Source organism: Scyliorhinus torazame, chromosome 10 (assembly GCF_047496885.1).
Source record: "Scyliorhinus torazame isolate Kashiwa2021f chromosome 10, sScyTor2.1, whole genome shotgun sequence".
Classification (NCBI taxonomy): Eukaryota; Metazoa; Chordata; class Chondrichthyes; order Carcharhiniformes; family Scyliorhinidae; genus Scyliorhinus; species Scyliorhinus torazame.
The window spans coordinates 192,869,836-192,892,600 of NC_092716.1; the positions used below are offsets into that span (position 1 = coordinate 192,869,836).

General features: G+C 53.9%; 1 protein-coding gene across 3 annotated transcripts in view; it reads right to left on the reverse strand.

The window, feature by feature from the left end:
* Positions 1-22,765, reverse strand: part of LOC140384470 (endoplasmic reticulum-Golgi intermediate compartment protein 2-like) — a 181,832-nt gene that overhangs the window by 135,424 nt on the left and 23,643 nt on the right. For all 3 annotated transcript variants that reach the window (XM_072466201.1, XM_072466203.1, XM_072466202.1), the window contains exon 3: positions 9,955-10,001. In XM_072466201.1, coding sequence (XP_072322302.1) covers positions 9,955-10,001 — 47 coding nt within the window. The remainder of the gene's footprint in view (positions 1-9,954; positions 10,002-22,765) is intronic.

Genomic DNA, 22,765 nt, shown 5'->3' on the forward strand with positions numbered 1-22,765 from the left:
TCAGTCGAGATCTTCGTATCTCGAGAAGTGTCGAAGAACGCCAAGACCGGGGCTGTGGTGAGCTTAATCTTGAGCTCCTCCCATTCCTTCTGCTGTGCGGGCAGCCACTGGAACTCCGTAGTCTTCTTCACTAGGTGGCGAAGAGCCGTTGTGTGGGAGGCAAGGTTGGGAATGAACTTCCCCAGGAAGTTGACCATCCTGAGAAAGCGTAGCACTGCCTTCTTGTCTGCCGGCTGCGGCATGGCTGTAATAGCTGTCACTTTGTCTGCACACGGACGCACACCTGACCGGGATATGTGGTCCCCCAGAAACTTTAGCTCAGTTTGGCCAAAAGAACACTTGGCTCGGTTGAGGCGCAGGCCGTGCTCTCGTATCCGAGCAAAGACGCGCTGGAGATGACTGATGTGCTCCTGTGGTGTGGTGGACCAGATGATGACGTCGTCAACATAGACACACACCCCTTCGATGCCCTCCATCATCTGTTCCATGATTCTGTGAAACACCTCGGATGCCGAGATGATGCCAAACGGCATTCTATTGTAGCAGAACCTGCCAAAGGGAGCGTTGAAGGTGCACAGCTTCCTGCAGGACTCTTCCAGTTGAATCTGCCAAAAACCCTTTGAGGCATCAAGCTTTGTAAAAATTTTAGCCCGGGCCATTTCGCTCGTGATCTCTTCCCGTTTGGGTATGGGGTAGTGTTCCCTCATGATGTTGTTGTTCAGGTCTTTCGGGTCGATGCAGATCCGGAGTTCGGCAGAGGGCTTTTTTACGCACACCATGGAGCTGACCCATGGCGTGGGCTCTGTGGCCCGGGAAAGCACTCCTTGGTCCTGGAGATCCTGCAGCTGCTGCTTGAGGCGGTCTTTGAGTGGTGCTGGGGCTCTACGAGGTGCGTGAATGACCGGGCTGGTGTCCGGTTTGAACAGTATTCTGTAAGTGTAGGGCAGTGTGCCCATTCCCTTGAAAGCCTCCTGGTTGTGGGCGAGGAGCGAGTGGAGCTGTGCCCTAAAGTCTGCATCCGGGAAGTCGGACGTGCCTTCTGGAGACAGAGTGTGTTACCGCTGAACGAGGTGGAGAACCTTGCACGCCTGTGCGCCTAGCAGGGAGTCCTTCGAGGATCCAACTATCTCAAAGGACAGTGTGGCTGTGTATACATTGTGTGTAACCTCGAGCTGGCAGGATCCCATGGCTGGGATAACATTCCCGTTGTAATCGACCATCTGACAGCGGGATGGCCGAATCGGTGGTTTGACCTTCAAGGCGTAGAAGGCTGACCATGCAATAAGGTTGGCGGAGGCACCAGTGTCTAGGTGGAATGTGATTGGTCATCGGTTGACCGTTAGGGTGGCACACCATTCATCACCCGGATTAACGCTGTTCACTGGCATCGGCTGGTGGGTCCTCCTTGGGGACACCCGATTCCTGTCAATGACCGCAACGCGGAGGGCTTCCCGGTCGTCGGTGTCACCGGTCTGTACATCGTCAGGGTATGACTCGGTGTATGGAGGCTGAATGGCCCACATGTCCCTGCGAAGCTGGCGGAATTGGGGAGCGTTGGCAGGTTGAGCTGCTCGACAGCAGGCAGCGTAGTGGCCCATCTTGCCACAGCGGAGGCATTGTTGGTTCTTTGCTGGACATTGCCACTTTAAATGTGCGGATCCACAGCTGCCGCACGTCGTGGCGTCATGGCGTTCGTTGCACCACCGCGCATGCGCAGTTCGGTCCTGCGTAGAGCGCGCCTGCGCGTCCCCTGCCTCTGCGTCAATGTCTCTTTTGGCGCGTACAAGCGCGGGAGGCCGCGGAAAGTGCGCGAAATGGCCACCCTCATCCGGGCCGTGGGCCGGGAGGAACTCGATCGACTGGACCCGCTCGGCCTCGTAGGACCCCTGCTGTGCTGATTCGGCCGCCTGGAATTGGGAGTACCGGCTGGTCGCGTTTTCGTGGAGGACACAGGCTTCGATGGCGGTGGCTAGGGTGAGGCTCTTAATTTTGAGGAGCTGCTGGCGTAGGGTGCCCGAGGTGACCCCAAAAACTATCTGGTCCTGAATCATGGAATCGGAGGTGGCCTCATAGCTGCAGGACTGTGCGAGGATACGGAGGTGTGTCAGGAAAGATTGAAAAGGCTCATCCTGACCCTGCAGGCGCTGCTGGAAGAGATACCTCTCGAAGCTCTCGTTCACCTCGACGCTGAAGTGTTGCTCAAGTTTGAGAAGGACCGTTTTGTATCATAGAATATCATAGAATTTACAGTGCAGAAGGAGGCCATTCGGCCCATCGAGTCTGCACCGGCTCTTGGAAAGAGCACCCTACCCAGGGTCAACAGCTCCACCCTATCCCCATAACCCAGTAACCCAACCCAACACTAAGGTCAATTTTGGACCTCACCTCACCTTCCGCGAACACCAAGGAGTTGTAGATATGAATGGCGTGTTGCCCTGCCGTGGAGAGGAGGAGGGCGATTTTCCTGGTGTCCAATGCATTCTCCCTTTCTGTGGCTTCTAGGAAGAACTGGAAGCGCTGTTTAAACAGCTTCCAGTTGACGCCGAGGTTTCCAGCGATTTGGAGCGGCTGCGGCGGGCTGATGGTGTCAACCTGACACCATGTATAGGTGTATAGGTCTCACAGTTGCTGGGTTCCAATCCTGGTACTATGTCGTGTTGGGTGTTCCGCTATACAGACGAACCAACACGGTTGTAGATGGTACAACTCTGTTTTATTTCTCTTGATAACAACATCTGTAAACTTATGACTGTGGTTCGTAATTTACCCGTTAACCTGTGGACCTAGCCCTCACACTATCTTAGAGAGGCACTCAGCACATGGTGTATGTCTGAGTGGCACGCTGTGAGCTCTGTGCCCTGAGCTGTCCCCTGCTGGAATGAGCGGGAACTGTGGTGTTTCCCGTTTTATAGTGTGTGTGCTCTCACTGGTGATTGGCTGTGATGTTGCGTGTGTGTTGATTGGTCCGTTGATCTGTCCATCAGTGTGTATGTGTGTTTGCACCATGATATGTTTATCTGAATATCATGACATGGTGGAGGATGGGAAAAGGATGCTGGGTAACAAGAGGCCCAGGGTTAAGAAATGAGAAGTGAGTCAATCAGGATATATGGCCAGGTCCAGAGGTGTATAGGATGGCCCATGTGAATCTTGTATGTGAAACTTGATGCCATTTGAATGTATTTGTAGAGATTCCTTTGTCTCCGATAGCACTCGGTTCCTAGGGTTTCAGAAGACAGCTTGTGTGTTCTGAGGCTCATTATGAAGCGAGTCAGACTTGCAAGTTGGTTAAAAATAAATAATACTATGCCTACAAATCCGTCTCCAGTTTTATTGAGGCCAGACTGACGGGTAAAGAATTCAATATTGTCAGTAACGAGTTCCACATTCTTACCACTTTCTGCATAAAAAAAGCTTGTGGTAGTATGCATTAGGGGTCATGTGGGACTGTGAAGCCGTGATGTCATTGGCTGACAGATCCCGGGTCCTGGTTGGCTGTTGATCTCTAGCTCCGCCCTGAAGGCGGAGTATAAGAACCAGGAGCTCTCCCCGCAGCTCCAGTCTGTTGCTGAACTGCGGGGAACGAGTCACGCTTAATAAAGCCTCATCGACTTCACCTCTATTCGTCTCTCGGGAGTCTTTGTGCGCTACAATTTATTAAGCGTGCTTAAAGGACTATGGAGCTCAGGATCATCCCGGAATGCCTGAGGATCAGCCCCCACGCAGTGAACTCAGCAGCAGTTTTTAAACACTGGCAGACTTGTTTCGAAGCATACCTCCGAACGGCCCCCGGCCAGGTCACAGAAGACCAGAAACTACAGGTCCTGCACTCGAGGGTAAGCCCGGAAATTTTCCCTCTCATAGAAGACGCAGAGGATTTCCAGACGGCGTTCGCAGCACTAAAGAGCATCTATGTTCGCCCAGTGAACCAGATCTACGCACACAACCAACTCGCAACGAGACGGCAAAGTCCCGGAGAATCGCTAGACGAATTCTACGCCGCGCTGCTAATTTTGGGACGGGCCTGCAGCTGCCCGCCGGTAAACGCGATTGAACACACGGACATGTTAATTCGCGTGGCGTTCGTGGCTGGTATGAACTCTCCCCAAATCCGCCAAAGACTTTTAGAAAAAGAGTCGCTAGGACTCTCAGAGGCACGGACCCTTGCAGGCTCACTAGATGTGGCCGCGCGAAACGTCCGCGCGTATGGCCCCAACCGCGCGGCAGCCCCTTGGGCTCCGTGGACCCCTGTCGCGACAAACCCCCCCCCCACCCCACAGGCTTGCGCGGTTCAGACGCCAAGTCGTCCCGGGGGAGCCCGCTGCTATTTCTGCGGCCAGGCGAAACACCCCCGGCAGTGCTGCCCGGCCCGCGCAGCGATTTGCAAGAACTGCGGGAAAAAGGGCCATTTCGCGGCTGTGTGCCGGTCCCGGGAGGTCGCCGCTGTCCCCGGAGAAGAAGGAGTCCTGCGCGTTTCAAACGCTCCCCAACCCCCCCCAGCGCCCCATGTGCGACCCGCAGGCGCAGCCATTTAGGGTCCCGGCCACCGCTGTCCCCGGAGAACAAGGAGTCCTGCGGTTTCAAACGCTCCCCAACCCCCCCAGCGCCCCATGTGCGACCCGCAGGCGCCGCCGTTTTGGGTCCCGGCCACCACGAGGGGAGGAGGGGCGCCGCCATCTTGGGACCCCCCAGCCCTGTGCGACGCATGGGGGCGGCCATTTTGTCCACCCCCGCCGCCAGCTTGTGACCCCCCAGCCATGTGCGATGCATGGGGGCGGCCATTTTGTTCACCCCCGCCGCCATCTTGGGCGGCAACAATGGACCCCAGCATCGACGGCTCCACGGGGTTCGAGGAAGACGCTGAAGCACTACGACCACGTCTGGCCTCAATGACGCTGGACCAAGCACGGCCCTGGACGCTCCAGACGACGACAACAACGGTGCTGATCAACGGGCACGAGACACCATGCCTGGTCGACTCCGGGAGCACAGAAAGCTTCATCCACCCCGACACGGTAAGACGCTGTTTTTTGACCATCCGTCCCAGTGCGCAAAAGATTTCCCTAGCTGCAGGATCCCACTCCGTACAGATCAAGGGCTTCTGCATAGTGACCCTAACGGTGCAAGGGAGGGAGTTTAAAAACTACAGGCTCTACGTCCTTCCCCAACTCTGCGCGCCCACATTACTGGGATTAGACTTCCAGTGCAATCTGCAGAGCCTAACTTTCCAATTCGGCGGCCCAATACCCCCACTCACTATCTGCGGCCTCGCAACCCTCAAGGTTGAGCCCCCATCCTTGTTTGCAAACCTCACCCCGGATTGCAAACCCGTCGCCACTAGGAGCAGACGGTACAGTGCCCAGGACCGGACATTCATTCGGTCCGAAGTCCAGCGGCTACTGAAGGAAGGCATAATCCAGGCCAGCAATAGTCCCTGGAGAGCACAGGTGGTAGTAGTAAAGACAGGGGAGAAGCAAAGGATGGTCATAGACTATAGCCAGACCATCAACAGGTACACACAGCTAGATGCGTACCCTCTCCCCCGCATATCCGACATGGTCAATCGGATTGCCCAATATAAGGTCTTCTCCACCGTGGACCTCAAGTCCGCCTACCATCAGCTCCCCATCCGTCCAAGTGACCGCAAGTACACAGCCTTCGAGGCAGACGGGTGATTATACCACTTCCTGAGGGTCCCATTTGGCGTCACAAACGGGGTCTCGGTCTTCCAACGAGAGATGGACCGAATGGTTGATCAACACGGGTTGCAGGCCACGTTCCCGTATCTCGACAACGTAACCATCTGCGGCCACGATCAGCAGGACCACGACGCCAACCTCCAAAAATTCCTCCAGACCGCTAAAGCCTTGAACCTCACATACAACGAGGACAAGGCGTTTTTAGCACAAACCGGCTAGCCATCTTGGGATATGTAGTGCGCAATGGGATAATAGGCCCCGACCCCGAACGTATGCGCCCCCTCATGGAATTTCCCCTCCCACACTGCTCAAAAGCCCTAAAACGCTGCCTGGGGTTCTTTTCATATTACGCCCAGTGGGTCCCCTAGTACGCAGACAAGGCCCGCCCCCTAATACAGACCACGACCTTCCCCCTGTCGACAGAGACTTGCCAGGCCTTCAGCCGCATCAAAGCGGATATCGCAAAGGCCACGATGCGCACCATCGACGAGTCCCTCCCCTTCCAGGTCGAGAGCGAGGCCTCCGATGTAGCTCTAGCGGCCACCCTTAACCAAGCGGGCAGACCTGTGGCCTTTTTCTCCCGAACCCTCCACGCCTCAGAAATCCGCCACTCCTCAGTGGAAAAGGAAGCCCAAGCCATAGTGGAAGCTGTGCGACATTGGAGGCATTACCTGGCCGGCAGGAGATTCACTCTCCTCACTGACCAACGGTCAGTAGCTTTCATGTTCGATAATGCACAGCGGGGCAAAATTAAAAATGACAAGATCTTAAGGTGGAGGATCGAGCTCTCCACCTTCAACTATGAGATCTTGTACCGTCCCGGAAAGCTGAACGAGCCGTCCGATGCCCTATCCCGCGGCACATGTGCCAACGCACAAATTAACCGTCTCCAAACCCTCCACGAGGACCTCTGCCACCCGGGGGTCACTCGGTTCTACCATTTTATAAAGTCCCGCAACCTCCCCTACTCTGTGGAGGAGGTCCGTACTGTCACAAGGAACTGCCACATCTGCGCAGAGTGCAAACCGCATTTTTTCAGGCCGGATAGTGCGCACCTGATCAAGGCCTCCCGTCCCTTTGAACGCCTCAGTCTGGATTTCAAAGGGCCCCTCCCCTCCACCGACCGCAACACATACTTCCTGAACGTGGTGGACGAGTACTCCCGTTTCCCCTTCGCCATCCCCTGCCCTGACATGACAGCGGCCACAGTCATTAAAGCCCTTAACACCATATTCACACTGTTCGGTTGCCCCGCATACGTCCATAGCGACAGGGGGTCCTCCTTCATGAGCGACGAGCTGCACCAGTTCCTGCTCAGCAAGGGTATAGCCTCGAGCAGGACGACCAGCTACAACCCCCGGGGGAACGGGCAAGTAGAAAGGGAGAACGGCACGGTCTGGAAGACCGTCCTACTGGCCCTACGGTCCAGGGATCTCCCAGTTTCACGGTGGCAGGAGGTCCTCCCGGACGCCCTCCACTCCATCCGGTCGCTACTGTGTACCACCACTAACCAAACGCCTCATGAGCGCCTCCTTGTCTTCCCCAGGAAGACCTCCTCTGGAACGTCGCTGCCGACCTGGCTGGCGGCCCCAGGACCCATCTTGCTCCGGAAACATGTGCGGGCACACAAGTCGGACCCGTTGGTCGAGAGGGTTCACCTCCTCCACGCGAACCCGCAGTACGCCTGCGTGGAGTACCCCGACGGCCGACAGGACACGGTCTCCCTGCGAGATCTGGCGCCCGCCGGCAACACGCACACCCCCTCGACACCAATCACCCCCTCCCTGCCACCGGCGCACCCCGCGACAGCCCCCTTCCCGGGAGGATCGGTCCTCCTCCCAGGTCCGACCAGAAGTGAAGCTGAAGCAGAAACCGTAAAGCTCCCGGAGACGACAACACAGGAACAAGCACCACCACCACCGGGGCTGAGGCGATCGACAAGGACGACCAGACCGCCCGACCGACTCGTGGCATCGGTGTAACACTAGAATGTTGTGGACTTTAACGAGAATTTTTTTCCTTTTTCCCTCTTACGAATACTGTAAATAGTTTAAAACAAAAAACCCTGTACATAGCCCAGTGTAGGGCACTGTGATGACATGCAAAAGTTTTTTTTCCTCCCAGGACCAGTCTTGTAAACCCCTACCACCATGCGAAGCACCACCCCGCTGGGTTCATTTTTAACAAGGGGTGAATGTGGTAGTATGCATTAGGGGTCATGTGGGACTGTGAAGCCGTGATGTCATTGGCTGACAGATCCCGGGTCCTGGTTGGCTGTTGATCTCTAGCTCCGCCCTGAAGGCGGAGTATAAGAACCAGGAGTTCTCCCCCGCAGGCCAGTCTGTTGCTGAACTGCGGGGAACAAGTCACGCTTAATAAAGCCTCATCGACTTCATCTCTATTCGTCTCTCGTGAGTCTTTGTGAGCTACAAAGCTTCCCTTGAATTTTCCATTGGATTCATTAGTGAATATCTCACATTTATCCACAAGTAGATAAGTCTTCTTTACTTTGACTCTCTTGCACCCCTTAATAATTTTAGAACATTTTATTAGGTCACCCTTCAACCTTCCCATTTCAATCGGATAGGTATAACTGTGTGGTTTTCATTCTGTTTTGTGTATTCTCAATATGTGGGCATTGTTGTCAAGACCACCATTTATTGTTCATTCCTAGTTGTCCTGGGAAGGAGGGTTCTTTCTAGGTCACTTCAAGAGGACAGTTAAGAATCAACCACAATGGTTGTGCGACTGGAGTCAGCCAATGAAATACTTTTTTTTGAAGTATAGTCACTACTATGCTTTTTTGAAGTATAGTCACTACTATGCTTTTTTGAAGCATAGTGGGTTGGTGCAGACTCGATGGGCTGAATGGCCTCCTTCTGCACTGTAGGCTCTATGTTCTATGTACTGTTGGAATGTAGGAAAAACAGCAGCTAATTTGCACACAACAAAATCCTACAAATAACAATGTGACAACGACAGGATAATTATTTTTTATGATGTTGATAATACTGGCCAAGGCACCAGGGATAACTCCTCTGCTCTTCTTTGAAATAGTGTCATGGGATCTTTTACATTCACCCGATTAAGCAGAGGGAACCTTGGTTCCTTCCCTGGAAGATGAGAGCATTCCCTCTGGGTGTCAGCCTTGAATTTTTATCCAAGTTATTTAGGGACAAGAGTGCTGAGTCACAGCTGACACATGTACGTGAATGTATTCGCTATTGACTAACCAACCACACACGTGATCACTAACTAACCAACCTCACACAGGATTGCTTACTAACCAGCCAAAGATTTGATGACCCCCTAATCAACCACAAAACATTGAGCGGCACGGTAGCACAGTGGTTAGCACTGCTCCCTCACAGTGCCAGGGACCCGGGTTCGATTCCAGCCTTGGGTGACTGTCTGTGTGGACTCTGCACGTTCTCACCATGTTTGCGTGGGTTTCCTCCAGGTGCTCCGGTTTCCTCCCTTAGTTCCAAGATGTGTGGGTTAGGTGAATTGGTCATGCTAAATTGCCCCTTCGTGTCCAGGGATGTGCAGATTACATTACGGGGATAGGGCAGGGTGGACAGGTGAGTGGACCTAGGTAGAGTGTTTGGAGAGGCGATGCAGACGTAATGGGCCAAACAGCCTACTCCTGCACTACAGGGATTCTCTGATTACAAAGCATATGAACATACGGGAAATGGAGTGTAGGTCACTTGGCCGGCCACTCAAGCCTGTTCTGCCATTCAATAAGATCATGGCTCATCTGATTGTAACCTCAACTCCCCATTCCTACCTACCTTCAAGACCTTTCACCCCCTTGCATATCAATAATCTATCTACCTCTGCCTTAAAATATTCAATGATTCTAATTCCCATGTCTTTTGAGGAAGAGAGTTCCATAGCCTCACAATCCTCTGAGAGATTCACCTCTCTCTTAAATAGGCGACCACTTATTTTTAAACAGTGACCCTCCTGGTTTTAGATTCTCCCATAAGAGGAAACTTTATTCTCCACATCCACCCCTCAGGATCTTATATGTTTCAATCACGTCAATTTAAAGAAACGCATTCAGCTAATGGGAACAGTTTTTCTTTAGATACCTTAACTAAAGCAACCATAACCATGTACACCTCTGTCAGATCTTGCCTCAGCCGCCTTTGCTCCAAGCAGAACAACCCCAGATTCTCCAAACTTGTCGCTAAATTACCTCATCCCAGGAACCATTCAGGTAGATCAATAACCTGTACCAGATACTTACATTCACATTTCATGGCCACTGTGATGTCAAGATTTACTTGGAGTTTACTGAAATACAAACAGGAAATAGTTTAGAAATTTGTAACATCAGAGGCCTTTAATTTTTGTTGAGGGTCTCGTGATTAACTTTATTATGTAGACAATGTGACGGGCCTATGCCAGCATTCTTGACACCACCAATGCCCACAGGCTAGGCATTACTGAAGCCCTCAGTCTAGATACCAGTAATACCCATAATTTAGACATTACCAATGCCCAGAACCTAGAGCTGACAATGCCCATATCTTAACACCATCAATTTTCACAGCTTCGGCACCAACAATACCCATAGTCCAGACATCACAAATGCCTAGTCCCAGTATCACCAATGCCAAAAGTCTAGACACCATCAATGCTTGCGGACTAGACACCATCAATGCCCACAGTATAGTCAGCACCACAGGTTTTAATGTCTAGAGAATAGAGACTTATCGCATATCACATTGTAGACACCACCAATAAGCACAGTCTCAATACCAGCACAACTCGCAGTTTGTGCCCCACAAATGCCTACTTTTGAAGGCACTGTCATATTCTGGTATTTTGGTCTTTAACCGATGAACTTCTGACTTGGATTGGATTGGATTTGTTTATTGTCACATGCAGCGAGGTAGAGTGAAAAGTAGTGTTCTGCATATAGTTCAGACAGATCGTTCCGTACATGAAAAAAATACATAGGGCAAACATAAATACACAACGTAAATACATAGACACAGGCATCGGGTGAAGCAGACAGTACTCCTCAGTAGAGGTAGTGTCTAAGCTACGTGTTTTGCTGGTGTCTAGACTGAGGACATCAGTGACGTCTAGCCCATGGGCATTGGTGGTGTAGTACTACTCAGTAGAGAAGATGTGTGAAGATCCATAAGAGGGTGTGGTATTATAGGTATTACGGTACCTGATAGGCTAAAGCACCATTGGTGGAAACTGTATGCTTGCTATTGGTTAGAGTGTATGATAGCTCCGCCTTGATAGGCAGGGTATAAGAACCCATGCCGCCCCAGCAGCCCTTGTTCTGTACCTGAGCTGGGGGAAACATCTAGCTTATTAAAGCCTTCAGTTGGACTACAACCTGGTTTTAGTGGTCATTGATCGTGCATCAATTTAATAAGCTAGTTTTTAAGAAGAAAGGATGGAGCTCCGAATCAAGACGGAGTGTCTACAACTTAGCCCCCACGCGGCGAACTCAGCGGCAATCTTTAAGCACTGGCTGGCGTGCTTTAAAAGGTATCTCGAGACGGCTGAGAACGCACCCACGGGAGAGCAGAAACTGCATGTCCTGCACTCAAGGGTGAGCCCGGAGATTTACACCCTCATCGAGGAAGCAGAAGACTTCAATGCAACAATAGAGCTGCTAAAAGGACACTATATTCGCCCGGTAAACCAGGTGTACGCCCGGCACCTGCTTGCAACAAGGCGACAAACCCATGGGGAATCGCTGGACGAATTCTACCGTGCACTCCTGGTGTTGGGCAGAAGCTGCGGCTGCCCGCAGGTTTCGGTGAGCGAACACACGGAACTCTTAATTCGGGACGCTTTCGTGGCAGGAATGCTATCATCACAAATCCGCCAGCGCCTGTTAGAAAAGGACACCCTGGGTCTCAGGGGGGCACGGGCCCTGGCAGGCTCCCTGGACGTGGCCTCCAGGATCGCCCGTGCTTACGTTCCCGACCGCGCGGCAGCCCCCTGGGCAACGTGGAACCCCTCCGTGGCCGACCCCGAGACTTCCCCCATTCCCCCACAGGCCTGCGCTGCAAGGTGGCCTGGCAACCGCGAGGGGCCCGCTGCTACTTTTGCGGGCAGGCCAAGCACCCCCGCCAACGCTGCCCGCCCGCGCATCCACCTGCAAGGGATGCGGCAAAAAGGGCCATTTTGTGGTGGTATGCCAGGCCCGAGCGGTGGCCGCGGTCTCCAGCGGCGAATGCGGACCGCAACCACAGACTTCTCCACGGGCCCCGTGCGGCCAGCAGTCGCCGCCACCTCCATATCCCAGGGCCACGTGAGGACCCCGGGCGCCGCCATCTTGTTCAGCGGACGCTACGTTGGAGGGATGGACGCCGCCATTTTGTGCACCCCCAGCCATGTGCAACCAATGGGAGACGTCATCTTGGATGAACCCCCAGGACCCCAGCTCGGCTGCCCACACACTGCCCGAACAGAACTCTCAACTGCTGCGATTGGCCTCGGTGACTCTGGATCAGTCTCGCCCTCGATCACTCTCAACCGCTACGACGACCTTATTCATCAATGGGCACGAGACGTCCTGCCTAATCAACCCCGGGAGCATGGAGAGCTTTATACACCCCGACACGGTAAGGCGCTGTTCTCTCCTCATCCACCCCGTTAATCAAAAAATCTCACTGGCCTCCAGTTCACACTCAGTGGAGATAAAGGGGTTTTGTGTAGCAAACCTCACAGTCCAGGGAAGGGAGTTCAAAACTTTCCGTCTCTACGTCCTTCTCCCCTCTGCACGGCTACACTCCTGGGTTTAGACTTCCAGTGTAACCTTCAAAGTCTGACCTTCCAATTCGGCGGCCCTATACCCCCCCTTACTGTCTGCGGCCTCGCGACCCTTAAGGTCGACCCACCTTCCCTGTTTGCGAACCTCACCCCGGATTGTAAACCCGTCGCCACCAGGAGCAGACGATACAGTGCCCAGGACCGGATCTTTATTAGGTCAGAGGTCCAAAGGCTACTGAGGGAAGGGGTCATTGAAACAAGTAACAGCCCCTGGAGAGCTCAAGTAGTGGTGGTAAAGACCGGGGAGAAGCATAGGATGGTCATCGACTACGGTCAGACCATCAACAGGTTTACGCAGCTGGACGCTCTCCCTCTCCCCCGCATATCTGACCTGGTAAACAGGATCGCGCATTATAAGGTCTTCTCCACGGTGGACCTTGTAGCGCACAAAGAGTCCCGAGAGACGAATAGAGGTGAAGTCGATGAGGCTTTATTAAGCGTGACTCGTTCCCCGCAGTTCAGCAACAGACTGGAGCTGCGGGGAGAATTCCTGGTTCTTATACTCCGCCTTCAGGGCGGAGCTAGAGATCAACAGCCAACCAGGACCCGGGATCTGTCAGCCAATGACATCACGGCTTCACAGTCCCACATGACCCCTAATGCATACTACCACATTCACCCCTTGTTAAAAATGAACCCGGCGGGGTGGTGCTTCGCATGGTGGTATGGGTTTACAAGGCTGGTCCTGGGAGGAAAAAAACTTTTGCATGTCATTACAGTGCCCTACACTGGGCTATGTACAGGGTTTTTTGTTTTGACTATTTACAGTATTCGTAAGAGGGAAAAGGAAAAAAAAAACATTCTCGTTAAAGTCCACAACATTCTAGTGTTACACCGATTCCACGAGTCGGGCGGGCGGTCTGGTCGTCCTTGTCGATCGCCTCAGCCCCGGTGGTGGTGGTGCTTGTTCCAGTGTTGTCACCTCCGGGAGCTTTATGGTTTCTGCTTCAGCTTCACTTCTGGTTGGACCTGGGAGGAGGACCGATCCTCCCGGGAAGGGGGCTGTCGCGGGGTGCGCCGGTGGCAGGGAGGGGGGTGATTGGTGTCGAGGGTGTGTGTGTGTTGCCGGCGGGCGCCAGATCTTGCAGGGAGACCGTGTCCTGTCGGCCGTCGGGGTACTCCACGTAGGCGTACTGCGGGTTCGCGTGGAGGAGGTGAACCCTCTCGACCAACGGGTCCGACTTGTGCGCTAGCACATGTTTCCGGAGCAAGATGGGTCCTGGGGCCGCCAGCCAGGTCGGCAGCGACGTTCCAGAGGAGGACTTCCTGGGGAAGACAAGGAGGCGCTCATGATGCGTTTGGTTAGTGGTGGTACACAGTAGCGACCAGATGGAGTGGAGGGCGTCCGGGAGGACCTCCTGCCACCATGAAACTGGGAGATCCCTGGACCGTAGGGCCAGTAGGACGGTCTTCCAGACCGTGCCGTTCTCCCTCTCTACTTGCTCCTTCCCCCGGGGGTTGTAGCTGGTCGTCCTGCTCGAGGCTATACCCTTGCTGAGCAGGAACTGGCGCAGCTCGTCACTCATGAAGGAGGACCCCCTGTCGCTATGGACGTATGCGGGGCAACCGAACAGTGTGAATATGGTGCTAAGGGCTTTAATGGCTGTGGCCGCTGTCATGTCAGGGCAGGGGATGGCGAAGGGGAAACGGGAGTACTCGTCCACCACGTTCAGGAAGTATGTGTTGCGGTCGGTGGAGGGGAGGGGCCCTTTGAAATCCAGACTGAGGCGTTCAAAGGGACGGGATGCCTTGATCAGGTGCGCACCATCCGGCCTGAAAAAATGCGGTTTGCACTCTGCGCAGATGTGGCAGTTCCTTGTGACTGTACGGACCTCCTCCACGGAGTAGGGGAGGTTGCGGGACTTTATAAAATGGTAGAACCGAGTGACCCCCGGGTGGCAGAGGTCCTCGTGGAGGGTTTGGAGACGGTTAATTTGTGCGTTGGCACATGTGCCGCAGGATAGGGCATCGGACGGCTCGTTCAGCTTTCCGGGACGGTACAAGATCTCATAGTTGAAGGTGGCGAGCTCGATCCTCCACCTTAAGATCTTGTCATTTTTAATTTTGCCCCGCTGTGCATTATCGAACATGAAAGCTACTGACCATTGGTCAGTGAGGAGAGTGAATCTCCTGCCGGCCAGGTAATGCCTCCAATGTCGCACAGCTTCCACTATGGCTTGGGCTTCCTTTTCCACTGAGGAGTGGCGGATTTCTGAGGCGTGAGGGTTCGGGAGAAAAAGGCCACGGGTCTGCCCGCTTGGTTAAGGGTGGCCGCTAGAGCTACATCGGAGGCGTTGCTCTCAACCTGGAAGGGGAGGGACTCGTCGATGGCGCGCATCGTGGCCTTTGCGATATCCGCTTTGATGCGGCTGAAGGCCTGGCGAGCCTCTGTCGACAGAGGGAAGGTCGTGGTCTGTATTAGGGGGCGGGCCTTGTCTGCGTACTGGGGGACCCACTGGGCGTAATATGAAAAGAACCCCAGGCAGCGTTTTAGGTCTTTTGAGCAGTGAGGGAGGGGAAATTCCATGAGGGGGCACATACGTTCGGGGTCGGGGCCTATTATCTCATTGCGCACTACATATCCCAAGATGGCTAGCCGGTTTGTGCTAAAAACGCACTTGTCCTCGTTGTATGTGAGGTTCAAGGCTTTAGCGGTCTGGAGGAATTTTTGGAGGTTGGCGTCGTGGTCCTGCTGATCGTGGCCGCAGATGGTTACGTTGTCGAGATACGGGAACGTGGCCTGCAACCCGTGTTGATCAACCATTCGGTCCATCTCCCGTTGGAAAACCGAGACCCCGTTTGTGACGCCAAATGGGACCCTTAGGAAGTGGTATAATCGCCCGTCTGCCTCGAAGGCTGTGTACTTGCGGTCACTTGGGCAGATGGGGAGCTGATGGTAGGCGGACTTGAGGTCCACGGTGGAGAAGACCTTATATTGGGCAATCCGATTGACCATGTCGGATATGCGGGGGAGAGGGTACGCATCTAGCTGTGTGTACCTGTTGATGGTCTGGCTATAGTCTATGACCATCCTTTGCTTCTCCCCTGTCTTTACTACTACCACCTGTGCTCTCCAGGGACTATTGCTGGCCTGGATTATGCCTTCCTTCAGTAGCCGCTGGACTTCGGACCGAATAAATGTCCGGTCCTGGGCGCTGTACCGTCTGCTCCTAGTGGCGACGGGTTTGCAATCCGGGCTGAGGTTTGCAAACAAGGATGGGGGCTCAACCTTGAGGGTTGCGAGGCCGCAGATAGTGAGTGGGGGTATTGGGCCGCCGAATTGTAAAGTTAGGCTCTGCAGATTGCACTGGAAGTCTAATCCCAGTAATGTGGGCGCGCAGAGTTGGGGAAGGACGTAGAGCCTGTAGTTTTTAAACTCCCTCCCTTGCACCGTTAGGGTCACTATGCAGAAGCCTTTGATCTGTACGGAGTGGGATCCTGCAGCTAGGGAAATCTTTTGTGCACTGGGACGGATGGTCAAAAAACAGCGTCTTACCGTGTCGGGGTGGATGAAGCTTTCTGTGCTCCCGGAGTCGACCAGGCATGGTGTCTCGTGTCCGTTGATCAGCACCGTTGTTGTCGTCGTCTGGAGCGTCCGGGGCCGTTTTTGGTCCAGCGTCATTGAGGCCAGACGTGGTCGTAGTGCTTCAGCGTCTTCCTCGAACCCCGTGGAGCCGTCGATGCTGGGGTCCATTGTTGCCGTCCAAGATGGCGGCAGGGGTGAACAAAATGGCCGCTCCCATGCATCGCACATGGCTGGGGTGTCACAAGATGGCGGCGGGGTGGACAAAATGGCCGCCCCCATGCGTCGCGCAGGGCTGGGGGGTCCCAAGATGGCGGCGCCCCTCCTCCCCTCGTGGTGGCCGGGACCCAAAATGGCGGTGCCTGCGGGTCGCACATGGGGCGCTGGGGGGGTTGGGGAGCGTTTGGAACGCGCAGGACTCCTTCTGCTCCGGGGACAGCGGCGACCCCCCGGGACCGGCACACAGCCGCGAAATGGTCCTTTTTCCCGCAGCTCTTGCAAATCGCTGCGCGGGCCGGGCAGCGCTGCCGGAGGTGTTTCGCCTGGCCGCAGAAATAGCAGCGGGCTCCCCCGGGACGACTTGGCGTCTGAACCGCGCAAGCCTGTGGGGGGGGGGGGGGTTGTCACGACGGGGGTCCACGGAGCCCAAGGGGCTGCCGCGCGGTCGGGGCCGTAGGCGCGGGCGTTTCGCGCGGCCACATCTAGTGAGGTTGCAAGGGCCCGTGCCTCTGAGAGTCCTAGCGACTCTTTTTCTAAAAGTCTTTGGCGGATTTGGGGAGAGTTCATACCAGCCACAAACGCATCGCGAATTAACATGTCCGTGTTCAATTGTGTTTACCGGCGGGCAGCTGCAGGCCCGTCCCAAAATTAGCAGCGCGGCGTAGAATTCGTCTAGCGATTCTCCGGGACTTTGCCGTCTCGTTGCGAGTTGGTAGCGTGCGTAGATCTGGTTCACTGGGCGAACATAGATGCTCTTTAGTGCTGCGAACGCCGTCTGGAAATCTTCTGCGTCTTCTATGAGAGGGTAAATTTCCGGGCTTACCCTTGAGTGCAGGACCTGTAGTTTCTGGTCTTCTGTGACCCGGCCGGGGGCCGTTCGGAGGTAGGCTTCGAAACAAGTCTGCCAGTGTATAAAAACTGCTGCTGAGTTCACTGCGTGGGGGCTGAGCCTCAGGCATTCCGGGACGATCCTGCGCTCCATAGTCCTTTAAGCATGCTTAATAAATTGTAGCTCACAAAGACTCCCGAGAGACGAATAGAGGTGAAGTCGATGAGGCTTTATGAAGCATGACTCGTTCCCCGCAGTTCAGCAACAGACTGGAGCTGCGGGGAGAATTCCTGGTTCTTATACTCCGCCTTCAGGGTGGAGCTAGAGATCAACAGCCAACCAGGACCCGGGATCTGTCAGCCAATGACATCACGGCTTCACAGTCCCACATGACCCTTAATGCATACTACCACATACCTCAAGTCCGCCTACCACCAGCTCCCCATCCGCACTAGTGACCGCAAATACACTGCCTTCGAGGCAGATGGGCGGCTCTATCACTTCTTAAGGGTTCCCTTCGGTGTTACCAACGGGGTCTCGGTCTTCCAGCGCGAGATGGACCGAATGGTTGACTGGTACGGTTTACGGGCAACATTCCAGTGTCTCGATAATGTCACCATCTGCGGCCACGACCAGCAGGACCACGACACCAACCTCCGAAAATTTCTCCAGACCGCTAAAATCCTTAACCTTACATACAACAAGGATAAATGCGTGTTGAGCACCGACCGTCTAGCCATTTTCGGCTTCGTAGTGCGAAATGGAGTTATAGGCCCCGACCCTGAACGCATGCGCCCCTTATGGAGTTCCCCCTCCCTCACTGCCCCAAGGCCCTGAAACGGTGCCTAGGGTTTTTTAGCTACTACGCTCAGTGGGTCCCCAACTATGCGGACAAGGCCCGTCCCCTGATCCAATCCACAGTTTCTCGCCTGTCGCTAGAGGCCCGCCAGGCCTTCAGTCGCATCAAAGCAGACATTGCAAAGGCCACGATGCACACCATCGACGAGTCCCTCCCCTTCCAGGTCGAGAGCGATGCTTCCGACGTAGCTCTGGCGGCCACCCTCAACCAAGCAGGCAGACCCGTGGCCTTCTTCTCCCGGACCCTCCATGCTTCCGAAATCCGCCACTCCTCAGTCGAATAGGAGGCCCAGGCCATAGTAGAAGCTGTGCGACATTGGAGGCATTACCTGGCCGGCAGGAGATTCACACTCCTCACTGACCAACAGTCGGTGGCTTCCATGTTTGATAATGCACAGCGGGGCAAGATAAAAAATGACAAGATCTTGCGGTGGAGGATCGAACTCTCCACCTACAACTACGAGATCTTGTATTGTCCCAGGAAGCTAAACGAGCCTCCTGACGCCCTGTCCCGCGGCACATGTGCCACTGCACAAGTGGACCGCCTCCGAGCCGTCCACGAGGACCTCTGCCACGCTGGGGTCACTCGCTTTTTCCATTTTGTCAAGACCCGCAACCTGCTCTACTCCATCGAGGAGGTCAGAACAGCCACCAGGGACTGTCAAATCTGCGCGGAGTGCAAACCGCACTGCTACCGGCCAGAGAAAGCACACCTGATAAACACTTCCCGTCCCTTTGAAAGGCTCAGCATGGACTTCAAAGGCCCCCTCCCCTCTACCGACTGCAACACGCACTTCCTGAACGTGATTGACGAGTACTCCCGGTTCCCATTCGCCATCCCCTGCCCCGACATGACCGCAAGCACCATCATCAAGCCCTCCATAGCATCTTTGCACTGTTCGGGTTCCCCGCTTACATACACATTGATAGGGGGTCCTCCTTTATGAACGACAAACTGCATCAATTCCTGCTCAGCAAGGGCATCGCCTCGAGCAGGGCGACCAGTTACAAACCCGGGGTAACGGACAGGTAGAGAGGGAGAATGGAACGGTCTTGAAGACCGTCCTACTGGCTCTACGGTCCAGGAACCTCCCAGTCTCCCGCTGGCAAGAAATCCTCCCGGATGCCCTCCACTCCATCCGGTCACTGCTTTGTCCGACCACCAATCAGACATCTCACGAACGTCTCCTTGTCTTCCCTAGGAAGTCCTCCTCTGGGACCTCGCTCCCGACCTGGCTGGCAGCGCACGGACCCATCCTGCTCCGAAAACACGTGCGGGCGCACAAGTCGGACCCCTTGGTCGAGAGGGTCCGTCTGCTCCATGCTAACCCCCAGTACACCCTGTACCCGACGGCCGACAAGATACGGTCTCCCTACGGGACCTGGCGCCCGCCGGAACCCCACGCACATTCCAGCCACCAGTCCCACCCTCCACTCCACCGCAGCACCTTACAGGAGGATCAGTCCTTCCGCCGCCCCCGTCTAGGCCCCCCCCACCCACCGACGCCCCCCGCTGGCGCTCCCTTCCCAGGTCAGCCGTTTTCCCCACCAGTGCCGTCTAGGGGTGAGGAAGCTGCCATGAAGATCGAAGCCACGCTCCCGGAGTCACAGACGCCCGAGCCTCCACCGGAGTCACCACCGAAGCTCCGACGATCACAGAGGACGACCAGGACTCCCGATCGACTGATTGCTTCATTTTAACTGTAATCTGTAAATATAAACCATCAAATGTACATAGCTGCCAGACTTGTAAATAGTTACTAAACACTGTACGGAGGTATTACGGTACCTCCATAACTAATTATACCATGTTGTTATGTTTTGTAGTTTCTGGCCACCACCCCCGCCGGACTCTTTTTATAACAGGGGGTGAATGTGGTATTATAGGTATTACGGTACCTGATAGGCTAAAGCACCATTGGTGGAAACTGTATGCTTGCTATTGGTTAGAGTGTATGATAGCTCCACCCTGATAGGTGGGGTATAAGAACCCGTGCCGCCCCAGCAGCCCTCATTCTGTACCTGAGCTGCTGGGGGAAACATCTAGCTTATTAAAGCCTTCAGTTGGACTACAACCTCGCTTTCGTGGTCATTGATCGTGCATCGGAGGGTTGTTTAGGAGTGTGGTAACAGCGGGGAAGAAGCTGTTTTTGAATCTTTTAGTCCGTGTTCTCAGACATTTGTATGTCCTGCCCGATGGAAGAAGTTTGAAGAGTGAATAAGCTGGGTGGGAGGGATCTTTGATTATGCTGCCCGCTTTCCAAGGCAGCAGGAGGTGTAGACAGAGTCAATGGATGGGAGGCGGGTTTGCGTGATGGACTCGTCGGTGTTCACGACTCTTTGTAGTTTCCTCCGTTCTTGGGACGGTTGCCATACCAGGCTGTGTTGCAGCCAGATAGGATGCTTTCCATGGTGCATCTATAAATGTTGGTAAGAGTCAATGTGAACATGATGAGCTTCCTTAGTTTCCTGAGAAAGTATAAGCGCTGTTGTGCTTTCTTGGTCATAGCATCGACGTGGGTGGACCAGGACAGATTGTTGGTGATGTGCATGCCTAGAAATCTGAAGCTGTCAACCATCTCCACCTCGGCCCCATTGATGCAGACAGGGGTTTGTACGATACTTTGCTTCCTGAAGTCAATGACCAGCTCTATAGATTTGCTGACATTGAGGGAGAGATTGTTGTCTTTACACCACTGCACTAGGTTCCCTATCAACCTCCTGTTTTCTGACTCATTGTTGTTGAGATCCAACCCACTGTGGCCGTGTCGTCAGCAAACCTGTAGATGGAATTGGAGCCAAATATTGCCACACAGTATTGTGTGTTTAGGGGGTACAGTAGGGGGCAACGTATGCAGCCCTGCGGGGCCCCGGTATTGAGGACTATCGTGGAGGAGGTGTTGTTGTTTATTCTTACTGATTGTTGTCTATGGATCAGAAAGTCGAGGATCCAGTTGCAGAGTGAGGAACCAAGTCCTAGGTTTTGGAGCTTTGATATGAGCTTGGCTGGGATTATGGTGTTGAAGGTGGAGCTGTAGTCAATGAATATGAGTCTGACATAAGAGTCCTTGTTATCGAGATGCTCCAGGGATGAGTGTAGGGCCAGGAAATGCTGTCTGCTGTGGACCGATTGTGGCAGTATGCGAATTGCAGTGGATCTAGGCATTCTAGGAGTATGGAGTTGATGAGCCTCATGACCAACCTCTTCAAGCATTTCATTATGATCGATGCCAAGGCCACCGGACAGTAGTCGTTGAGGCAAGTTGCCTGGTTCTTCTTTGGCACTGGTACCATGGTGGCCTGACTTAGAAGCCAGAGTACTACCCACTGACAAAATGCGAATTTAAAAGGCCACGTGATAGTGAGATGAGGAATAGGGAGAGAGAGCATTTAAACACGTGGCTACAGGAATGGTGCAGGCGGGAGGGATTCAGATTTCTGGATAACTGAGGCTCTTTCTGGGGAAGGTGGGACCTCTACAGACAGGATGGTCTACATCTGAACCTGAGGGGCACAAATATCCTGGGGGGGAGATTTGTTAGTGCTCTTTGGGGGGGGTTAAACTAATGCAGCAGGGGCATGGGAACCTGGATTGTAGTTTTAGGGTAAGGGAGAATGAGAGTATAGAGGTCAGGAGCACAGATTTGACGTCGCAGGAGGGGGCCAGTGTTCAGGTAGGTGGTTTGAAGTGTGTCTACTTCAATGCCAGGAGTATACGAAACAAGGTAGGGGAACTGGCAGCATGGGTTGGTACCTGGGACTTCGATGTTGTGGCCATTTCGGAGACATGGATAGAGCAGGGACAGGAATGGATGTTGCAGGTTCCGGGGTTTAGGTGTTTTAGTAAGCTCAGAGAAGGAGGCAAAAGAGGGGGAGGTGTGGCGCTGCTAGTCAAGAGCAGTATTACGGTGGCGGAGAGGATGCTAGATGGGGACTCTTCTTCCGAGGTAGTATGGGCTGAAGTTAGAAACAGGAAAGGAGAGGTCACCCTGTTGGGAGTTTTTTATAGGCCTCCTAATAGTTCTAGGGATGTAGAGGAAAGGATGGCGAAGATGATTCTGGATAAGAGCGAAAGTAACAGGGTAGTTATTATGGGAGACTTTAACTTTCCAAATATTGACTGGAAAAGATATAGTTCGAGTACAATAGATGGGTCGTTTTTTGTACAGTGTGTGCAGGAGGGTTTCCTGAAACAATATGTTGACAGGCCAACAAGAGGTGAGGCCACGTTGGATTTGGTTTTGGGTAATGAACCAGGCCAGGTGTTGGATTTGGAGGTAGGAGAGCACTTTGGGGACAGTGACCACAATTCGGTGTCGTTTACGTTAATGATGGAAAGGGATAAGTATACACCGCAGGGCAAGAGTTATAGCTGGGCGAAGGGCAATTATGATGCCATTAGACGTGACTTGGGGGGGATAAGGTGGAGAAGTAGGCTGCAAGTGTTGGGCACACTGGATAAGTGGGGCTTGTTCAAGGATCAGCTACTGCGTGTTCTTGATAAGTATGTACCGGTCAGGCAGGGAGGAAGGCGTCGAGCGAGAGAACCGTGGTTTACCAAGGAAGTGGAATCTCTTGTTAAGAGGAAGAAGGAGGCCTATGTGAAGATGAGGTGTGAAGTTTCAGTTGGGGCGATGGATAGTTACAAGGTAGCGAGGAAGGATCTAAAGAGAGAGCTAAGACGAGCAAGGAGGGGACATGAGAAGTATTTGGCAGGAAGGATCAAGGAAAACCCAAAAGCTTTCTATAGGTATGTCAGGAATAAGCGAATGACTAGGGAAAGAGTAGGACCAGTCAAGGACAGGGATGGGAAATTGTGTGTGG